Source organism: Tubulanus polymorphus, chromosome 11 (genome assembly GCF_964204645.1).
Source record: "Tubulanus polymorphus chromosome 11, tnTubPoly1.2, whole genome shotgun sequence".
NCBI classification, from domain to species: domain Eukaryota; kingdom Metazoa; phylum Nemertea; class Palaeonemertea; order Tubulaniformes; family Tubulanidae; genus Tubulanus; species Tubulanus polymorphus.
The window spans coordinates 4927275-4950688 of NC_134035.1; the positions used below are offsets into that span (position 1 = coordinate 4927275).

Genomic DNA, 23414 nt, shown 5'->3' on the forward strand with positions numbered 1-23414 from the left:
TAAAATCAATCAAGATATAGTTTTTCAGTAATTTCTTTTTTTATTTATTCGCGATATTACAAATCTATGCGACGAGCACACAACAGCCGCCGGCCTTCTTTATTTTCTCTTCAGCAATTCGACTGAAAAATTTCGCTTTCACGATAACGGGCTGTTCGGGTAGGAGTCCTTTACCAAGAACCTTGAAGTATCCCTAAAACGAGAAACACGAACAAAAGCAACATCAGTATCAACAGATCAATCATCACTTAACTGAAATTAATTTTATAAGTACAGCGGAACCCGCTTCATTCGACACCAACTAAATTCCTCGGCTTTACAGGAATTCAGGATTATTAGATAATGAACAAATGGACTGCAAATAATGTACGGATTAGACCAAATATCGAATTGAGCGCGTTTTACTGTATCTCGATGTAGTGGACCGTAGAAGTACAGCAATTAAACAAGTAATATAAGTATCCAGGTTTCACAAGCAATTTCAAGCCTTAATCGGTTAATATGCATGAATCGTTTATTGACAAGAAGTTAAACCAAATACGACTAAACGTCAACTACCAGCTTCAACTTTTTTCTTGCTAAACTGGACCTAGGCTTTAAGTGTTTCGAAATTGGAGATATTTTCAATTGATCTTTGAAAATGACCTTCGAACACACAACGCAAAATGCAGCAGGAACGATGTCTTAAAGGATGGATCCTGGTTGCACCATGTCCAAGGGGCATTGTTGAAGTAGAGAGACAGAGTACCTTGGTCTAAAATGATGGATCCTCAATGTACTATGTCTCAGGGGCGTTGGGGTGTAGAGCGGCGAGACTGAGTAACTTGGTCTAAAATGATGGATCCTCAATGTACTATGTCTCAGGGGCATTGGGGTGTAGAGCGGCGAGACTGAGTAACTTGCTCTAAAATGATGGATCCTCAATGTACTATGTCTCAGGGGCGTTGGGGTGTAGAGCGGCGAGACTGAGTAACTTGGTCTAAAATGATGGATCCTCAATGTACTATGTCTCAGGGGCATTGGGGTGTAGAGCGGCGAGACTGAGTAACTGGGTCTAAAGTGATGGATCCTGGAAGGATGCACTGTGTCTGAGGAAGGGGTGTTGAAGGGGTGTAGAGTGGAAAAACAGAATTCAACGTACCGCCTTCACGACATCGATGACCGGAGCTTTCTCGGTTTTCTTCTCCTTCGCCAAATACGTGTTCCTCGTGTTTTCGGTGACCAGCGACCACAACTTGTCGAGGTTGACGGTCGGACAGTAAAACTTCTGCGTCGTTTTGTGGAAGTGTCTCATACCGACCTTACCGAAATAACCGGGATGGCTGAAAACGACAGACGAAAGGGACATGAGAATTCATTTCTGAAGATGCATCTCAAACAGGGAGGGTTCAGGTGTTCGATGTAATGAGGAGATCAGGATCTAAAAAGGTTATTTGGAGAAGAATGTCGAAATTTTGACATGATTCAAGAGAAGCAAATCATTATTCATAGTAGACTCCTCTTTACTCAACATTTGTGATATATTTCTAACAGCTCAAATAAAGCTACAGTGGAACCTCGTTATAACGAACTCTGATACAATGATTCAGAGGATATATCAAATAATCTTAGAATCACGTCCCAAGTAAGAAAATTTGATTAATAACGGACAATCGGTTATAACGAAAAGATTTTTTGGTCCCATGAAGTTCATCGCAACGAGGTTCCACCGTACCAAGTTCCCTAATTCTACTTTTACAAATTTACTTAAGACTTATTAGCAAGTCCAAGTAAGGCCGAAGTACTGTACTCCAGTCTAACGCCCGCCTGACTACTTACTATTTATCGAAGTTGATTCTGTGATGATGTTGGCCACCAGCGTTACCACGACCTCCAGGATGCTTCCTGTGCTTACCTGGAAAATTGAAATCATCAACAGTTAGAAAGTTACAAAATGTGAGAACAGTCCAGTAATTATCAGATTAATATTCGAGAACTTACCAATTCGACCATGTCCATGACTAACATGTCCACGAAGCTTCCTAGTCTTCTTATTTTTGGTGGTCTAAAAAGAACGAGGAGATGTTTAGAAAGATATTTGGTTGCCTAATTCCTGATCGAGCCCAAGCCATGGCTCGGGCATTTATCATCAGAAAACTTCAAAACAGCAACTGAATTGGAGGCCATCCATGCTCGTGGTACTCGTGGTGTTCGATAATTCCTGCACGATTTGGAATACGAAAAATGAAGTTGTCAATTTAAGAGTTACGTGCACATTTTCAGGAATAAGAGCGATAGCGACATGTTAGATGGAAAAATCGTGGAGCCACCACAAAAGCGTCGATTCAAAGGCCATTTCGGCAATAACGCTCAACCGCAGAGGGTCATCGAAAAGCTTAAATCAAACTCTGATTAACTAACAACGCAAAACCAGAAAATTTAGGCCCGTTTAATGGATGTTTGGCGATTGTTTAAATACATTTTATCTAGAGAAACCCACCATTTTGGCTATTTACGTCAGAGGGAGATACTTCCTTAATGCAATACCGGAGAGCCCGTTTCCGGATTTGCGCAATGCTCCGTACGCGAGGCAGCGTCGGTTCGATTCGAATCCCAATTTTCTCAAGTAAAGAAGAACTCAACATGTCGAAGGCAGTGTTTAATCGATCCGTACCCTAATTTTCGCCCCCATTTACTGAGAACGAACTATTTTCGGCTCTGAACTATGGACGAAGAAAATTTCCATACACTCTCAAGCCCACAGTTTCCGCTTCACTTCTGATTTGTAATCTGTTGGTATATATGCCGAGAAATTTCCCTGAAAGAAGCTCTAAAATCCTAGATCACTGGAATTGCACTTGTAGATAACTTTGGGGGATAAGAAGACAAAAAACAACATCAAACAAATGATTTTTAATTTTACAAAATATATTTGGCACGAAGTATAATTGATATAAGAGCACAACGGTCGAGACAAGCATCCTTCTTGGCTTAAATTCATTTATATTTTTTACAAAATCTATATATATTTCAAGCCCGTACAGATAGCCGTATCTTTCAGATGAGGATATCTTTAATTTTTGTCAATTCTTTAAAAAACACGGTTGAAAATCGTCGAAAAATGTATGAAATACGCGATAATGATATCATTGATAAAGGTATCTAATCGTAGACCGCACCTTACTCGGTCAATGTGGAAACTGTATCGAAGCCAGTGAATATCATAAAACAGGGGCGCGGATCCAGGATTTTCAGTGTGGGGGTGCTCTATTGGTAATCCCCTGGAAAGTTTTGAAAAACTAAGTCTAATTTTCACGCATTCCGAGCGTTTTTAAGCACTGTTAGATCATCTTTTATATCCAACAGTACCGTACTTAGAAATTCGGCGTTAAAAAACTGGAAATAAATAATCCGAAGAATATTTTCCAAAGCACCCTTGGATCCGCGCCAGTAAAGGTAAGTTTTTGCAAAGTTTCATTTTCTTCTGATTCTCAACTGCGTGAAATATCCATATCAGCACAGTGAAATATTCACAGAATTCCCTGATTTTCAACTCAGCACTGGTGCAATATTCACAGATTCACCAATTCTAAACTCAGTACAGTATACAGGTCAGCGCTGAATGGCACTACCGTGAAAGGTGGAGTCTACAATAGGCCTATAACATGACTGCAATTGAGGTATTACGCTAGACTATGATGTTTTGGCAATTTAAGAAACATTTTTGGCAATTATTAATTGAAGAATTAAGCACAGGGGTTCATTCAATTCATAACACTGCTAAAATTTAGATGATACGAATTGCGGATAAAAGAAATTCTTACAAACTCACATAACTAAACAATAGACCTTAAAACCCTTACAGCGTGCAGTGCGTTGTATAAATCGGTGATGGACTTAGCTGATACACCGCATCACAGTGTAGCTAATACACCGCATCGCAGTGTATTGATGTTATCAATGATTAGTTTTTTATTTCAATTGAAAGATGGTAGCATCTGTCAAACATAGCGAAATATTTGTAACTAACAATACACTGCAGAGTGATGTACATACATCATAGTGGTATGACCATTACACAACGCACTGGGGTGGAATTTTTCATAATTTTCGAATTATCTCCAGCACTTCAGGGTATCAACAAGCCAGCACTGAAAGGTTAACAGTATGTTTTAGGGAGAAAGTACTTAGAATGTAAACTGAGATTTTCATTTCAAATGTTTGGATGACACGATCAATATTCATATTAAACGACAAAGAATATTAAAATATGGCACAAGTTTTCCAGCAGACGCAAAATACAATCTCAAAAAAAAAACATACACACAGAATCTTACTACCAGTAACATCTTTATATGTAAACACTGCTCTTATAGGTTGTTATGAATAGAGCAAGGAAATGAACTTAGACTGGTCTGAAGTCATGACTGCACTGAATTAACCCTGGAACCACCACTAGTTAGATCCTGAAACCGCCGCTACTGAGCTGGTGGATACAACCACCAAGCCGAGTCATTCTTCATTTAATCAACAACATAAGGACAACAATATAATGATACCGCCACGAGATATTGAATTCAGCGAATGAATGCGACCGATTATTATCACCGATTCATGTCCTGTAGCAGTCGAATACAAAAGCAATTAAAAGGCTTTACAAGCCGCGACACGTTCTACGACTTACACGTGAATCCGACGAGGATTTCGCGATACAACATGATGGACGACCAATACAGAAACGCATTAGAATCCGTTCGTATTTTCAATGAAAAACTACTGGATTCGAGTCGTAAATCACGAGTCGGTATCTGATAGCGTTTAAATTACAAAAGCACACATACGCATGACAAGCTGTGAAATGAAATGGAATGTAGAGCGCTAGTGAAATAAACACGTTGCCGACATTCGATTTCGAAACGTTCATCACCCAACGAGCATAGATCATAGATACTATTTTCAACACATTACCCGACTGAAGTGTCAGAAATCTAAAAGCTCGCAGGGAAATAGGATTTTAATTCAGCTGCTTTCGCAATCTATTCTAAGAGATTACGTCGGCTTACGAAGACATGACGTAACGTCGGATCGGTTCAAAACACGCCCAAAAAACTTCTCCCATTAGTCGCTTAAGTAACCAGTTTCTGTTAGTATGAAGAGGTATGAATGAATCGATTAATCTCGAGCGAATTGATCACTATGATTTTCAAACACGTGGAAATGTGTTCTTATGACCTGCGCGCAAAAATAAAGACGCTAAGATACAGACACGATCAAACCCCGATATTACCGCCCTCCCATTTACCCCCACCCCTGCATACCGCAGGCTTTCTCTATGTACATCTCGATACAAATAAATAGTAAAACACCGCTGATATACGGCCATAATCTCTATACCACAAAAATCGTTCTGCACCGATGTGGGCGGTATATCGGGGCTTGACTGTATATCTCGGAAGCTTAACAAATGTACAATGTAACAAACATCTACATACATATTTCATTATCATATAAGTTTATCCTACAGGTATCATACATTACGTACATGTACGTTTTTTTTTAGCACGTAATTAGTTTACAGCAGTTGTTGTTTTTACAGTAGTATTTTTTAGTAGTGATAATTCTCGTGTTATCCTTAATAATCGTCATCGATTAAAGCCGGGTTCCTTCTGAAGAAAACCAAAAACTCGATAAGTCGTGCGCCGACCGACATAAATCATTACATCATATGAACTAACGAAATTCACTTTTCAACGCGACAAATGTTACAATATGTCAATCAGTACCAGGGAGGCGCGTTAGACCTGGATAAACCAATCACGTATATCCTTCTATAAAAGATGGCTTCCCTGCTTCATCGCCATAAGACGTCATGAAACTTTAAATAAGCGATTCGAATTTTGACGAAAACGTATATCAACGATCCAATCGCTTGCTAGTTATTGGATGACGTCATAGACATATGGGTACACGAGGCAGCCATCTTTTACGGAACGATCGATATATCCTGAGTGAAAAATGTACGACTTCTTTTTCCGTATTAGAACCCACCACCAACACCAAAACACCGTACGGTAGGACCTCGGTAAAACCGCTTTCAAAGAATTAAGAGACATACTTTAAGATCACCATCCCCCTATTCAACTTATACTCGTATTTTTCCTTTTGATAATAATATTTATATACAACGAAACTAAAACACATGATGAAATATACATCGAATCGTCAAATATACACGAAACTGTCGTCCACACCGACGACGGCGGGCGCGTGGTGGACATTCGTTAAATTATCTACAATAAAATACCACCGGAATTCACGACGAAAATAAAACGCATCGTTCCGGTATTAACAATAAATAACAAATAGATATCGTCGACAACCCGCTGTTTCAAAGCGATGCAGCCATTTGTTTGTTTTTGTTACTTTAAAGATCGAGCTTTGCTCAAGCCCGATGCCAATAGATGCAAATTGATTGCAAATTGCTTCGAAATACGGCCGAACCAGCTGCTGGCTCATGTTATTCAACTAAATGGCGACTTTCGCCTTGATTTTTAGGTCTCTAGCAACAATTAAGATTCGTTGATTCAATGCTTTCAATCTACAAGTATTCGTGAAACTGGACCTCGACTTAAAGGCAATCATTAAAGTGAAGCTAATAGTCAGCGTTACTAGAATCGACGGTTGACTGACCTACCGACCCTCACCCTTCCTGAGACAGTTCATATATATATATATATATATATATATATATATATATATATATATATATATATATATATATATATATATATATATATATATATATATATATATATATATATATATATATAATAGCTATACATATTTGTGGAAGAATGAATAAACGATTAAATAAACTAATAGTAATATTAATAATAATAATTAATAATAATAATAATAATAATGATAATATATAAACTTTATCGTAGTTATTTTCAAAAACTACCACTCTAGCTATGAATGAAGATGAGACTGTCCTATCCATTGGATCATATCCAGCGAAAAAATAAAATCTATTTCATTTACGATCGTCAGAGGATTATATCCGCTCCGCTTTAAGAAATCTTTAAAAACACATTTTCCGGATCGCATCCGCAGATTCTTATAGAATTTCATACAATAACCGTAAGAGAGAGCGCGTGCGTATTGTATAGGCATGCAAAAATGAGAAAAAATTTAGGCGCTCACTTAGTGTCCTCGACACCAGATTAGACAATATTAGAACTGAATAAAGCTGGATTATTTATTGCTTCATTTTTCGTCAAGAAGAATTGGACTTAGTTTTAAAACCTATTGTAAAAAAGTATTGTAAGTTTACAGAGAATGACCATTTGAAATAGCATCGGCTGGTTGCGGCCTGGGTACGATAATGAAATAAATAAAGTCCTTCGATAGAACGCTCAAAACCATATTCATAACAACCACACAAAAACAACTTATTGTTTATAGCCTTTGAATATATATGATTGTCACGTTTTCATTAGGACACTGAAAATGGAAATTTGTTTTTAAATTTTTGGATGACACTGAATCGAAACGACAAAATTCGCTATCAAAAGGGATTCAGGTTTGAATCTAAATTTAGTGTCGCTGATAGCCTTGGATTCGGTTCCTATACATGTTTTCCTTAAACACCACTCTGGATCCAGTTCCACAGTTCTTAACTGACTCATAGTAAACTCATTGAAAATGAAAACTGATTTCAACCCAAGAGTCAACTCGTGACTGTGGAATTGAGTCCAGGGTTCTATGTATAACTATTGCCATTGTATATAATATATTCCTTTATTTACAAACATATTACGTAATCTATAAATCTAAACCCAATGACAAAAGCTAAGAATAGTCATCGAACACAGCGATCAACCTAAAATAAAAAATATTTTCACTTTTTTTTCAAATCCGTTATCACAGTTCATAATTCGATGAATTCCCCCTTCAAAACATACCATTGTAATAAACCAGGCCAGAGTAGACCCAGAAATTCGAACCAGACAGCGTCGTGAGATTCTGCCATGGTACAAATTAGGAAAATCTACTAACAAGATCATCTGAATTATACTCCGACCGAACCCTTACCGAACATACCGTAAAACTAAAACAGTCAAAGGCTCTTAAGCTGGGGATACTAATAATCAATGCTTCGCAAACATTTTCAATGTTGCTAGGTTTTAGTTAAATATCTTACATTTCCAATTACAATATAACATTTCATATTTGATAAATACACATATCATTATCATTGAGCTGCCTTCATAGAAAAAACCTTTCTGCTGAATAATCAGACCATATATATATATATATATTCATATATAGGTATGTACATCGAACAGCAGACGACAGTTTTTAGCTCCACATTTTTACAGACCCAGTTCTACAGATACGAGCTAGATTCAGTAAATTCAATTAAACTGACAGTATTCGATCAAGTCGAAATTAGTTCATTTTTCCGTTATTTCGAAAAAAGTTGACCGATAACTGTAGACCTGGATCCGAAATTGTTTCGATTATTATTGTGACCCTAAGACTCGTAAACCGTGGAAATTCACACTTCCTTAAATTATGTAGTTTTTGATTGGACTTTGTCATGCAGTTTGACCATACCTTCGAATACCTGATTCAATATATCGACACGAAATAATCATTTAAGTAAACGCAGAAGCGAAGCTGATATAGATTTCGAGCCTGAGGAGAGTATGAACACATATCTTACAAAATCCGATTCGACATTCATATCCGGATGGTGCGATGTCCATCAGCGCGCGATTAATAGCTTATCAGACACAATTTCGAAAAAAGAAGATGAAATTTCATTCATTCTCGGCGTTGGTGGTGACGACGGCTATATTATAAAGTAAAAACTGCCACCAGTTTGACATGACCACGTCGCTGTCATGGACTACGAACGAATCTTTTATTCCCTGCCCAAAATTAATAATACTAGCTCGTTTTAATTTTTTAAATCTCACGTGTGATGGCCGACAACTTTCACGTATCATCGTCGTCTGTGTCCACAGTAGCATCTGTAACGAAAAATAATAATTATTATTATTATCATTATTATTATGATTTACTATCATTTACTAGTATTTCACGTTATTATTTATCATTATTATTACTTTTATTGTTACAACTCATTGCTACTATCATTACTATTATTATTTTCATCCTTTAGTGTAATTATCAGTTTATGTGCATTTATTAATTTTTGATCACCGTCAAATGTGACTGTAATTTCGATTATAATTGTAATTGCTTGTCATGTCCTCTGGACCTTAGCATGTATTTATTTTGTATACCATTGACTTGTTTAATAAAATTAATTTGTACTAAAAAAAAAAAAAAAAAATGAAAAATAATCGATAAAGTTTGGCACGAAATTCTTGGCCACTTTTGGTCTTAAATTATCAGCGTGGCCACTTGTATTTGAATTGCTTTTCCTCTGACTTTTCCCCGACTATTGCATAACATGTACGTTGTTTTCCCTGACTCGATCAACTAGGAATCCAATCATTTAACACAGTCAAATACGTAAAACATATACGGAAATTGTTTTATTCAAAAAAAAAAAAATTTCCCCCGACTATAAATATCCCTGATTTTTAGCTTTTACACAAAATTCCTCGACTATTTCCAGACTATTTTAACGAAAAGAAAGTTCCCTGACGTTTCCCTGATTTCCAGGTAAATGGAGCCACCCTGATTATGATTTCGGCGTTACACGCGTTACCTTCAGGAAGTTTGTCGATTTGGAAACTTCCGATCATTTCATTTTGCAAATGCGAAATAGTCGCCAACTGAGGCAGTGTCATGAACAGTCCACTAAGGATTAACCCGCCATTTTCGGGGTGCTTTTTGATGATTTCCTGTGTCATCAAGTTCAAGTATTTCGTATGCAGCTTTTTAACTGAATCTTTACTGGTCAGTTTTTCCCGATCTGAAAAACAATGGTTTATGGAAACTGCTGAACGTGCCAGAGTCTTACGATGCGATCAGGTTCGAATCCCTGTGGGGGGGGGGGAACGCACGTGGTAGAATCTTACAATGCCATCAGGTTCAAAAAATGTGAGGTAGGAATGTGGAAGAGTTTCATCATGTCATCGAGTTCAAATCCCTGCAAGGGAGGGAGGAAAGTGGCAGAGTCTTACGATGGCATCAGGTTCAAATCTACGTGAGGGAGGAATGTGGCAGAGTCTCATGATGCCATCAGGGTTGAATCTCTGTGAAGGAGGAACGTGGCAGAGTCTGACGATGCCATCAGGTTCAAATTCCTGTGAGGGAATAATGAGGCAGTGTCTCACGGTGCTATCAAGTTTGAATCTATGTGAGGGAGGAACATCACAGTCTCATGAAGCCATCATGTTAAAAAATCCTGCCAGGGAGCTATGTGTTTACTATGACAGTGGTTCCTACTCATGCTGTAAGATTCTCTTCAAGAGAGAATTGTTTTAGTACTAAAGGGTGTCTCAAAAATGTGTTACCGAACCTCTTAAATAAATAACGCATTAACTATAACTGCAATTCAGTTTTGGGGGGTTAGATCGGTAGATTTGGATGTTTGCTCGAAGATGGAATATCGAAATGCAATGATAAGCCATGCATGCCTCAGCACTACCACGTTTTTTAATGGCCATGAAAATTAAGTAGATCCAAAACAAGAAATAAGGATTGACTCCTTCAATTATTGTGTACGTTTATCGTTAAATGACCAGTTGTGACATTGATCCTTGTGTTATTTTTCCTGTGGCGGATGGCAAAACCATCAAACCAAAGACTTAAGCGTCGGAAAGTGAGAGATTTTCGAAATACTGAATCCGATGAGTGAAAATTCTGTGAGGGAAATAAGTGTTCGAGCTGAACTGCGCATTGGGAAAATGGTTGCCATAGTGAAGAAGTTACGTACCAGCTTAACTAGTAAAGCGAACCAATAATTTTATTAAGGGGAAATCTGTCTCAGCTGATTTGACAGTGATTTTATTGTCATGTCGAAAACGGCAGCTTGTCACGCAACAATAAACGTGCGCAATAACGGAACAAACCTTATTTCTCATTCTAATTTGATGTCATTCGTATTCAACAAACGCTAGCGCTCAACCACGCATGACTGATTGTTGCCTTTTAATATAGAATCCTCAAACAAACATCACGTCTGCCAACCCTATCACCCGAATAAATCTATCACAATCATAGCTAATGAATGATTAATCTGAGACACCCTGTATAACGGAGGTTCGTTACGTAACTCACCTGGCAGCGTAGCGCGTATAGCGCTGATCAAAGCCAGCTCGCGATCGGACAGCGAGTAGCTGTTCAGCGTCGACGAAAAATCAACCATCATTTTAATCAATTCCTTCGATAAGAAATGCACCATCCAGTGCATGCAGTACTTCTTCTTACTGGGTAACAAAATATGACACTCATCGTCGTAGAAACAACCGCTGGCTCCGATCTGAAACGAAACGCGAAATTTTCCGTGTTTGAAGATCATAGATTTCACCATCGTTTAATCAGGTTATATCATAGGTACAGCCTTTGGATGAACACGTGCGATCATTCGACGACATTTCAAAACCACGGCAGACTTATAGTACAGCTTAACCTCATTACTTATACAAACTTAGGGAGACCAGGAAATCTGTTCGTTATAACCGATAGTTCGGTATATCCAATATGAAATAACTTTCCTATTTGGGACAAAATTCTAGGTTTTTAATGACTAATATCAAAAATACATAGTATTTTTGCTAATATGAATCGTTATAAAAAGGTTCCACTGTAATATACTTAAGGTAAACATCCTCCCCGGCAGGGATTCAAACCTGATGGCATCGAGATTGCCACAATATGATCCCCTGCCACACTAGACTCGCAGCTTAGATGATGTCAATGTTAGCCAATCAGATATCCAGTTTTATTTCGGCCCGGGTTTTCCCATTTATAGTTCTTTCGTGAAATTTGCCTAAGCGATTATACAACAAGCAATCTGGTGCCGCAAGTTTTTCCCGTAGTAAAGCTGCACATTTACCTGTGCACCCGTTCTTGTGTGGCTGAGCGTAGCGATGCCTTCAGGTTCAAATCCCTGCCAAGGGAGGATGTACTTGATACAGTACAATGGTATAAAAGGCGTACAGGTTTAAAGTGTACTCACCATCCACAGTTCAAAGAATCCGTGTTTCATCAGTTCTGCCTGATCATCAGCTGGCAGATCAGTCATCCCTGGGATTTGTCGGCAAAAATCTATCGTGAAATGAAGAACAATTACATGCAGTTAATTCGTGGACAGCAGAGTCATAGATTTCCGCATTGGTTTTATGATTCGTGGCGAACCATCCATCCGTCAATCTCGGTTGGACCCGGATATTGAGAGGCAGAAGATGCAAAAGAATAATACTTACGGCTTATATTGACTGAGCACGGTGTCACTGCCGATATCAGCTCCTTATAAACACTGGCAATCTCGGACCTTTTCGATTTGACATTCGCCAATTGATTGGCTTCATCCTAAAATACACGAAAATACATGAAATATTCATGAACTTGAATTGCAAATTATTTGCGAATTATCTCTAAAACACAGCGGTGATGAGAGCTTGCATATCATTCTTTTCCCCGGCAGCGCAACACCGCACTACAGCTGAATGCCCATTTAACAGGTTTCCAGGGTAAAAAGTAAAAAGGAGAACTTAGAAGGACTTTTTCGGCAATTTTAGACCCAAAAGGAGGGACTTTTTGACTTATGAATGCCTTCACTGGAATACTAGTCATGTAGACCGGTCATACATTTCTGGGTAATTCCATAAGGCTTTCCTGTATATTCAATCTTACTGGCAATAATGAATTACCAGGCCAGGGTAATAAAATGCTTCGACAGTCAAATTCTCGAAAAAATTGCGCGTGAAAAATACATAAAAATCAAATTTGGAAGGACTTTTTTATCAAAAGGAAGGACTTAGAGCCAAAAAGAAGGACAAAGATGATGTTTGTCCAAACATTCTCCAAATACAGGACAAAGAAGGACTTGGAAGGACGGCTGAAAACCCATAAAAAAATACATCCATTTTTGCCCATTATTCGATGCACTGAGGAGGAATTTCTAAAAAATTTCAAATTATATCCGGAATTTTTCGGTGTTAGCTAGTCATTGGTCTTAAATCTAAGCCACAACTGAACAACACTGCGCCCAGTTTCGCAAAAAGGATTAAGGCCTAAATCGATTTAAGATAAACTGAATAAACTAAGAAATCAAACAAATTTATGAGTTAAATCTTTTTGTGAAACTGGCCCCTGAAATGAAAAATCTATAACATTACCATATGAATGCCGAGTTCGATATCTTGTCGTAGTTGTTGCCGGGCTTCGATATAATCAGCAACAGCCGTTGAGAAACACCGATTTAAATGCTCGATCACCAACTCCGGATCACCGTCGATATCCGGTATTACGACTTCATCGGTCGCCGTCGACGCCATTTTTGATTCGGCGTCGACCGGTGTTTCTCGCTCGTCGGTAGTCGCGACGCTTTCGACATCATCGAACATCCGCCTCTCGACGGCGACGTCCGCGTCGCTGCCGGTCGCGCCGACGACCCCGCCGTAATCTCGGTAGAACTCTTTCGTGATCGCGATGGACGACGGATTATTGTTCGACCGTAACGACAACGACGCGTGATCGGCAGACGGATCGCCGCCGTTATCTAACGACTGCGCAGACGCCGACGTCATCTGCCACGGATTCGGGTTCGCCGACGCCGTTATATCGTTTACGCACTCGGTCAAATACCGGTCGATTTGACTGAGCGACCAGCCGCTCATGTTAGTCTGCTGCGATTCCAACGCGTTCGAATAAGCTTCGTTCAGTTTGTTCATTCCGCCGCCGCTGCCGCCACCGCTGCAGTAAGCGTCATTCGTTCCCGGTTCGTCTTTGATGATTTTAACGCACGGTGGCGCCTCCCCGCTGACGGATGCCGCGTAATATTGCGGTCTCGACGATTTACCGTTTACTTGATGTTGTTGATAGACGTTACCGTTGCCGATGTGGAGCTGCTGATGCTGGTGTTGATGATGGAAACGCTGGCTCGTCGCCCCCACGGCGTCGTGACCGTTTCCGACGTGGATGTTGACCGGCTGGTCGTAACGCGGTATTTTCGTCGCCGGTCCTGACAGCACGTCCGGTGGTCTGTCATGGCTGTACTGCCGGCTACCTCCCTGCTGCTGCCATTGCGTTTTCGAAACGGGCTGATTTTGAAACGGGGCCGGAATAGCAGAACTGACCGACGTCAACACGTTGCTCGCTGCAGGATTATTCACCTGATGCAACAATTTGTTAATCATTTCTGTCTGGCCATTTGAACTGTTTGCTTCCAACACCTACAACACAATTCAAATGTTTTCAAATGAGCATTTAAAACTGTATTCCATTCGTAACATACAATTAATTGATAATACTTTGTGACAAAACAATGAGTTCAATGGGTAACCCATTGTTTTTTCTCCTTTTACTTATTATTCGAACCATATGCAGGATTACTAATCTCTGAAAAGTGCTCTCAGCAATAATTTGAGTTACTTTCAGGAACAATTCCATTGAAATATGAAATGAAATGATCAAATTAATCAATGAAGGGTATAAAACCCTCAGTAACATTTTTAATATCTCTGCTCGATACAGTTACCAAGAGGGGTAAGACCCTCAGTAACACCAAACAAATTTCTGTTCAAATTAATCAATAATCAAAGAGGACTAGACCGTCAGTAACATTTTTCATATTTCTGTTCAAATCAATCAGTTTATCAAGAGGTACAAGGCCCTCACTAACAACTTTTATATTTCTGTACAAATTAATCAGGAAGGGTAAGACCCTGAGTAACATCTTTCATATTTCTGCTCAAATTAATCAGCAAGCAAGAGGGGTAAGACCCTCAGCGACACCTTTCATATTTTAGTACATATCAAACAAAATTAGTATCCCTAGGGGACAAAATACTGAAAATCAGAAACAGTTTGAGGAGAAGATGCAACTATAACAAATTTTGTTGAGGAGATGAATTACCACTTCGAGCAAGTTGTTCAAAAGATGGTTAAAGATAACTGGCGAATAGATACCATAGTAACAATGTAGTATCAATTGAAACTATGTCAACTATCCCCTGGTTAACTCTAACCCACTTTTGAGCAATCGGCCCATTATCATTATCATTCTGAAAGAAATGTAAATCAAAATCCAGTCACAAGTTTCAATATAATATTCCGAGTTACGAATGATACTTTCTTTTAAGAGAAGTAGCAAATAATAAATACCTGATTGAGTAATTGTTTAATGACGGCTGGACTCGACAGTACGGACGTATACCAGCCCCGACCCTCCGACGAGTTACTACTGTTCGGACGACTGGGCGTCGTCGGCGATACCGGCGACTCGGCCGTCACCTGCGCTGCGGCGACCATCTCGACGTCGATCGGCGACAGCGGATGTTTCTTCGCCGGAGCGGGTATAGATGGCAGCGGCGTCGCTGCCGTCGTCGTCGCGACGGGAGGCTTTGAATCGTTAGTCGTCGTCGACGGCAGATTCACGTACATCGGGCTGTTCTCGTTGGAATCGATTCCGGAATCGTTCGGCGCCGATAGCGACGTCGATTCTTTCTTTTCGCGTTCCGTCTGCAGAGCGCGTTCTTTCTCCAGTTTCGGGATTCGTCCCATTTTCACGGCTGCCAAAATGAAAACAACAAAACATATTTTCCGAGATCAGTATGGCGCCACTTTCAGGCCATTTAGTTTGTCACGTGATAACAACAAAATCTCGAGTGAATCAGAGAAACTTCTAGGTTTAAAATGTTACAATTCGTTCATTTTTCACTGAATCACGTCCTGATCAAGAAACACGCGCTCACTAGCATTATCCGAATTCCCCGAGTTTTTCAAGGCTTTTTGGTAATATTTGTCGAATTCTCGAGAATTTTTCCAGATTTTTTTTTGTTTCTTCATAAGATAAGATAACTTTATTTGTCTCCATGACTAAAAACAATAGTTTAAGGAGGTTATAACAATGGTAATAATAATTCTTGATTAATGCATATAAACTATCACTGTTCAATGTGCAGACGAGATTAAATCTTCAATTATCTATCACATTTTGAGAGAAAATTAGCTAGTCTTTTCAGGGTAGTCAAGTTACTGGTATTCAAAAGTTCACTATATTTGAGTATATGTATATTGGGGCGTTTCTAATATCTTTCCGGCAGTAATTCTTTGTCCGTTACGTTTATACTTTTTACGCACAAAAATACAATGGAACTCGTCACCGATTTCGTCCAGGTCATAGTTACGTTTTTCGTTTATAATCCACTTCGAATTGAATTGATTTTGGAGCTTAAGGCGAAGGAGGATTTTATAGAGTATTGTGCTGATCTTGGTGTTGTTATAGTCGTTTACGAGTCTAGTCCAATAGCTAACATTGCAGATTTTCCCTGCGATTTCGATCGGATAGCGGCCGAGCTCACCATATACGAATGCTGATGGCGTGGTTTTCTTAACACCCAACACGTGTTTAAAGAAATTAAGATGTAGCGATTCCAGCAACTTCAGGTCTTCGTACCCCCACACTTCGGCTCCGTACAACATGCCGGGTAGAAATGTCGCATCAAATAATTTTATGTGAATGATTTTTGTTGTGATTAAAGGGCCGATTTAAGGGGTTACCCAAGGGAATCTAGGCACACCCCAACTTTGAAGAATAAATCCGGCAACCGAACAAAAACTGTGCGAGGATTTGGTAAGAGGTTTCATCTGAAAAGTTATTCAGTCCAAATCTCTTACAGTTATTCTTCGATTCATCAACTGAATTAGACAGACACTTGTCGATGAAAGATCCAACACCCACAAAATGTTAGCGTAAAAAATTCCTCGTTGACATTTCAAGTGAAAATATAAATCTATTACACGCAAGTTTTTCTCAGAAACCCGGAGAATATTTTTCGCAAAGTATGCGACTATCGAGACGTCACTCGCCCCCGGGGACCAGTCGTTTTATCGCAGGGCACCCTCTTCATCGTCGCTCAGTTCTACTCACCCTCGACGGACATGCCCATCAACACGCATTGTTTGAAGCGACATGACTTGCAGCGATTCCGATTTTTTGGCGACAGAATGCATTGACCACCGAAAAAGCATTTATACTTCTCCGCCTTGGGAATACTCCTTTTGAAGAAACCCTGAAAATGCATGAACACAGCAAATGACACAAATTCGTTAGTCAGTCTTTAAGGTAGGTCTACATTAAACCCGCATTACTGGAACTGGGTTCTGAGTCAAATATCAAACTCGCACAACTGTGGAACTGGGTTCAGAGTCAAATATCAAACCCGCACAACTGTGGAACTGGGTTCAGAGTCAAATATCAAACCCGCACAACTGTGGAATTGGGTTCAGAGTCAAGTATCAAACTTACAGAACTGTGGAACTGGGTATCTAACTGACACGACTATAGGCCTATTAGGATACAGAGTTTTATAATCATATGGTGATTTTTTTTCGTTCTATTGTTTTTCCTTATCCGTATATGTCATTCTTCAGTTGGCATGGAGATTAAACCCTTCAAACGACATCGATGGCAACTTTTCCACGAATTAGCTACGGTTTCTAATATCTCGTAGTATCAGGATATCTCGGTATCAGGTGTACTTTGCGCCTCGATTAACTTAGCACTTCGCTCCTTACGTCTAGATGCAAATTTAATCATCAACATCTGCCGTGGTGGAAAACTTGTTAATATCAAACTAGCAAGAATCGATCCAAGCCCCGAAACTCAGTCAATTAGCGCGTATAACGATTTCCTAATTTTCATCGACATCGTTTCGAATTTTTCGAACGCGCGATCTTCGTACGACAGTGCGACGTGGATCTCAATAGGGAAGTTTCCCAGTTACCAGGCGCCATTTTGAGGTGGTCCCGAAGGAACCGCATTGTTGGACAGATTTTAACTAAAACTTCTAGCGCGATTAATTGTCGTCCATTCCTCTTTTGGCACAAATGTATCGTTAGAAAGGTGATCATTTCTATTTTCCGATGGTGTTTATTTTACTTTTCTCGGCTTTGACAATCGGATACAGTTGCAGTTTAAAAAACATACGTCACTTTTAGGAAGGCGCCTAAAAGAAATTGGTAATTTTCTGTTATTGATTGTAACTTTTTCATGTTTTGAGATAAAATGTAGAATTTTCCATTTAAGATAGTTTTATCTAAGGACTTTGTTGATACTGCTTTCATAAAAATACCTTCATAGAAACGCGCGTGGCCACCGCTTGAGTAAAGCGCAAAGCGTACGTGAGTGGGTTGAACAGTGGTTGTCGCAGCCAAGAAAAATGAATTTAACACCATCAGAAAATAGAAATTGTCACCTTTCTAACAATTCGTAAGTTTTAATTTTGCGCCAAAAGAGGGATGGATAACAATTAATCCCGAAAGAGGTTTTTGTTTAGAAAATGTTAAAATCTGTGCAACAATGCGGGACCTTTGGGACCACCTCAAAATGGCGCCTGGCAACTGGAAGCTTCCCTATCGAAGAAATTCAACTATACGAATATTCAGATAATGAACCATATATTCTAACAGTTAGAAACTCGGAACTACAGAAACAACCATCAGGCGAACTAAGTGAACGGTTGTAGCTGGTGGGCGAACCGAATCATAATTGTTTCAATATCTGTGTCAAGACTTACCTTACATCCTTCACAGGTAGCTACGCCGTAATGAACGCCAGTCGCCTTATCCTTACATATCTTACAATCACCAAACGGATATGGGATCGCACCATGGGGCATAATTACACGCTACATGGAGAAACCTGCAATTATTAAAGAAAAAAAAAAACGTTATTAGCGTTCATTACAGTTGTATCGAGAGTACTATATAAAACCATGCATAGCGCGCGTGCGCATTGCGCGTAGAAGTCGCTAAATACGCTGCCAGAAAAACAGTATATGAATTTCGTCATAAATTCATGAAGACTAGTCAAACACCAACATGAAAAAAATTATAAAAAATTGGCAAGCTGACAGCTTGGTGGTTTTGTATTTCTGTAGTAGAATTAATTGAACTTTGAACTGATTACTTTTTTTAAAGAGCTAAGCAAGCGATCGGTGTCGTCTTACATCGTTATGCGTGAAATGTTACACCCAGGAATCTGAACGGTTTTATTGTAGACGTGGACCAAGTCAGTGCAACCTTTTAGATGGTCGCTATTTGAATATCGCGGTGTCTTAAAACGGAATTCATCAAATGTTGATAATTGCTAGATTACTTATCGGATTGTGTTAAAATAATTTTGCTGTATAGAAAATTTTACAGCTGAATTTAAAAGCCCGTGAAAATCATCGAAGATTCTTGTTTTGGATTTGGCCACAACGATAGAACGATTTTCTGTAGGTCTACCATCACTACCTAATTAAGACAGGTTTCGATCGGTCTGTACCGATTCCGGAATTCTCATCCAGAATATACTCCACCTATACCGGATACCAGGATGGATAATCCGTAAACCTGATAAAAGTTTCTAATCCGGATTTCCATCAATCGCAATCAACCGACTCAAATGCAGATGGCGCTACTGCGGTATAACTGTTCGAATGAAAAACACTGGGATCAGATTAATTATCACGGAACTACAGCGTCTCCGAAGTGATTACTCGACGATCTAATTAACAACGTTTGGAGGGGTTTTTAATAACTGGTATCCGATAGCACACCTCCCTCGGGGGGGGGGGGAGGCAGGGATGAGGGGATTACACATTTTCAATCGAATAAAGTCAACACGAATTCGCCATTCGTTTCGTGATCTTTTTAAATGCAGGAATCTCTTCGAGGCGAGAAATAAATCAAGAGGTTATTGTGTCGAGGTATTATGTAATAAGGTTCATCGCTCTATAGAGAGGTGTATGTGTGTATGCATGCGCACGTGTGTCTAGCGCTGCAGACTACACTTTCAAGTCGATTGAAATCATTTACAATCTCTTTATCATCGTAGCGTTTTTGAACAAGCTGGCTGAGTTGTAGTAGTCGGGTAACGTTTTTTTTTGCGCGCGGGGAGGAAAATTCTTGTTCTCTTATAGTCTATACCGGTAGCCTGATAAGCGGCTCTCGCTGCCGTATCATCATTCTTAGCTATACATTATAAATGTCAAAGCAACCTTTACATGAAACTGGACACTCACCGGACGATACGTTTGGGAACGGATGGGAGCAGTGAAATCTTTTGAGAACCGTATTCGAGTTGATTATAAGAGTACAAACAGTGTCCACGCAGTCAGAACAGGATTTCCAGTGGTTAAGATAAAAGAAGTGGCCAGGATAAAAGAAGTACGAAGAATGACTCTTTTTTCGGCAATGTTAAACCCAAAAGGAAGGACTTTTTGACTCGGAAAGAAGCACTTTCCCAAAAAAATAAGGGCCAACGAAGAAGCATTTTAGCAATGCGTTTGCCGGGATGCTAGTCATGTAGACCAGTCATATATTCCAGGGTAATTCCATTATACCTTCCTGTATAATATGATCAATCTTCCTGACAATTGAATTACGTACCAGACCTTAGTAATAAAATATTTCAGCAGTCGCATTCGCGACAAAATTGTCGGAACAAACTCCTCTTCGCGAATAAAGAAAATGGAACAAGTTTTTTTGACAAATACAAGTCCGACTATTTTACACACCCCCTCCCCCATCTAGTGTCACACCTATGTATTTTGTAGCCGCAACAGCTGCAAGGCTGCGTGATGAATTTCATTTTCATTCACCGACAGCCGGACCGGGCCCGGGCCTCGCCTCGTGTGTGAAATTGAATCTAGGCAGCTGTTACCAAAAATCATAATAAAACACTGTACTCCAACATGTTCGCCGTGCTCCAATTTCGCGATTTATGTGTTTTGTCGACGCAACTTTTGAAGAGTTGCCAGATTCGCTTCATGCATATATATATATATATATATATATATATATATATATACGTATATATATACACGTATATTAGTTATTTGAATGTCGTCAAGTGTCGTAAACAATATTTTTTAACACTGGGAACTATCTCTCTCTACTATATCTACCACACTGTACGGCACTACTCCGCCACTACTCCCTGTATCTCCGCCGCACTAAGGATCATAGGTTTAATAGATATATCTAAACGCCGCCCGCTGCCACCGCTATTCGAGGTGTTTTGATCTTACCAACGCCAGCAGCAGCAGCAGCAGCAGCAGCAGCAGCAGCAGCAGCAGCAGCAGACGAAATAAAGAAACAAAACATCAAAACATCGAAGGAGGTGGTCTACTGCGCACAAACACGCATTCGCCGCCTTGTCCTTGACCCTGCTGGAATAAACAGAACGAGCTCTCTCTCTCTCTCTCGCAGCGTCGCAGTAGAAATACATGTATAGTGATGACATATTCGCGCCCGATCCTATTTTATCTTCCAGCTGGCAGCCGTCGTCGTAGCTCGTCGAAACCCTCGACAATTCATGCATTCCATCGTAAATACTACGCTATTCTAAAATTCAAATTTCATAAATTCGGTCGCGCCACACGACATTTCTACCGATGAAATTCAATCTTTTGAGATCGTCGAAATCGATACCCAAGTTGGATGGTATTACCGGGAGGCAGGTGCAAGACCTATATAAAGTAAACATCTAAAGCAAGGAGGCCAGAAAAACAGTTCGACAAATGCTTATCTTCAAGCTTTGGGCGTCGAGGGGGGATTCCCGTTTCGAACTCACCGCGCAGGTCGAGCCATCAATGAAAAACACTCACTCTATTTTCTGTATTAGATATAGAAGCCATATAAACCACAAAATCCCTGCGTGACATTTGAAAAGAAGCGCCCGATAGATAATTAACACACAGCAAGAATAGCCGTCGTCATTCATACGCATAGCCTAGATCCAGGCCAAAATATGAAGCCATGTGTGGCATAACTTCTTAACGACACAGATGCCAAGAACAATGCGTTGATATTTTGATATGTTGTAGCAGGCGTAAATTGGTTTCAAAAGGGCCGAATTTCGTCATCATGCTTCGGGGAAATGCAGGGTTTAATGGCAAGAATTCAATTTTACTCACTGTACAATAATGAAGGCTCAGTGAATATTGTACTCACTGTCAACTACTAGTGATCCTCGAATCAAATCAACTGATATGTGAGGTTACTAGCTGCTCGCTAGCGCGTCAGCTTTAGAGCTTCTGAGCAACAATCTGAGGACATGAGCTACAAACTAAGGACATCAGCTATAAAGTGAGGACATGAGCAACAATCTGAGGACATGAGCTACAAACTAAGGACATCAGCTATAAAGTGAGGACATGAGCAACAATCTGAGGACATGAGCTACAAACTAAGGACATCAGCTATAAAGTAAGGACATGAGCAACAATCTGATGACATCAGCTACAAACTGAGGACATGAGCAACAATCTGATGACATCAGCTACAAACTGAGAACATCAGCTACAAACTGAGAACATCAGCTACAAACTGAGGACATCAGCTACAAACTGAGAACATCAGCTACAAACTGAGGACATCAGCTACAAACTGAGGACATCAGCTACAAACTGAGGACATCAGCTACAAACTGAGGACATCAGCTACAAACTGAGAACATCAGCTACAAACTGAGGACATCAGCTACAAACTGAGGACATCAGCTACAAACTGAGGACATCAGCTACAAACTGAGAACATCAGCTACAAACTGAGGACATCAGCTACAAACTGAGAACATCAGCTACAAACTGAGGACATTAGCTACAAACTGAAGACATCAGCTACAAACTGAGGACATCAGCTACAAACTGAGGACATCAGCTACAAACTGAGAACATCAGCTACAAACTGAGGACATCAGCTACAAACTGAGAACATCAGCTACAAACTGAGGACATCAGCTACAAACTGAGAACATCAGCTACAAACTGAGGACATCAGCTACAAACTGAGAACATCAGCTACAAACTGAGGACATTAGCTACAAACTGAGAACATCAGCTACAAACTGAGGACATCAGCTACAAACTGAGAACATCAGCTACAATCTGAGAACATCAGCTACAAACTGAGGACATCAGCTACAAACTGAGGACATCAGCTACAAACTGAGAACATCAGCTACAAACTGAGGACATCAGCTACAAACTGAGAACATCAGCTACAAACTGAGAACATCAGCTACAAACAGAGGACATCAGCTACAAACTGAGGACATGAGCAACAATCTGATGACATCACCTACAAACTGAGAACATCAGCTACAAACTGAGAACATCAGCTACAAACTGAGGACATCAGCTACAAACTGAGGACATCACCTACAAACTGAAGACATCATCTACAAACTGAGGACATCACCTACAAACTGAAGACATCATCTACAAACTGAG

The 23414-nt window shown here is 39.8% G+C and overlaps 2 protein-coding genes across 3 annotated transcripts in view; both read right to left on the reverse strand.

The window, feature by feature from the left end:
* Window positions 1-20: 20 nt before the first annotated feature.
* The window catches only part of LOC141912811 (large ribosomal subunit protein uL15-like), a 24768-nt gene continuing 1374 nt past the window's right edge, over window positions 21-23414 (reverse strand). The window contains exons 1-5 of one of the 2 annotated variants that reach the window (XM_074804215.1): window positions 2480-2538; window positions 1981-2044; window positions 1819-1894; window positions 1142-1322; window positions 21-193 (exon numbers count right to left, since the gene is read on the reverse strand). In XM_074804215.1, the coding sequence (XP_074660316.1) occupies window positions 65-193; window positions 1142-1322; window positions 1819-1894; window positions 1981-2044; window positions 2480-2482 (453 nt within the window). In that variant the 5' untranslated portion in view covers window positions 2483-2538 and the 3' untranslated portion in view covers window positions 21-64. Of the gene's footprint in view, window positions 194-1141; window positions 1323-1818; window positions 1895-1980; window positions 2045-2479; window positions 2539-23414 lie in introns of those variants that run through there. The other variant, XM_074804216.1, reaches the window with a different exon arrangement.
* The window catches only part of LOC141912810 (uncharacterized), a 20383-nt gene continuing 5625 nt past the window's right edge, over window positions 8657-23414 (reverse strand). The window contains exons 2-10 of the mRNA XM_074804214.1: window positions 18711-18835; window positions 17063-17204; window positions 15295-15701; window positions 13308-14363; window positions 12393-12498; window positions 12146-12234; window positions 11245-11446; window positions 9728-9934; window positions 8657-9020 (exon numbers count right to left, since the gene is read on the reverse strand). Coding sequence (XP_074660315.1) covers window positions 8986-9020; window positions 9728-9934; window positions 11245-11446; window positions 12146-12234; window positions 12393-12498; window positions 13308-14363; window positions 15295-15701; window positions 17063-17204; window positions 18711-18812 — 2346 coding nt within the window. The 5' untranslated portion in view covers window positions 18813-18835 and the 3' untranslated portion in view covers window positions 8657-8985. The remainder of the gene's footprint in view (window positions 9021-9727; window positions 9935-11244; window positions 11447-12145; window positions 12235-12392; window positions 12499-13307; window positions 14364-15294; window positions 15702-17062; window positions 17205-18710; window positions 18836-23414) is intronic.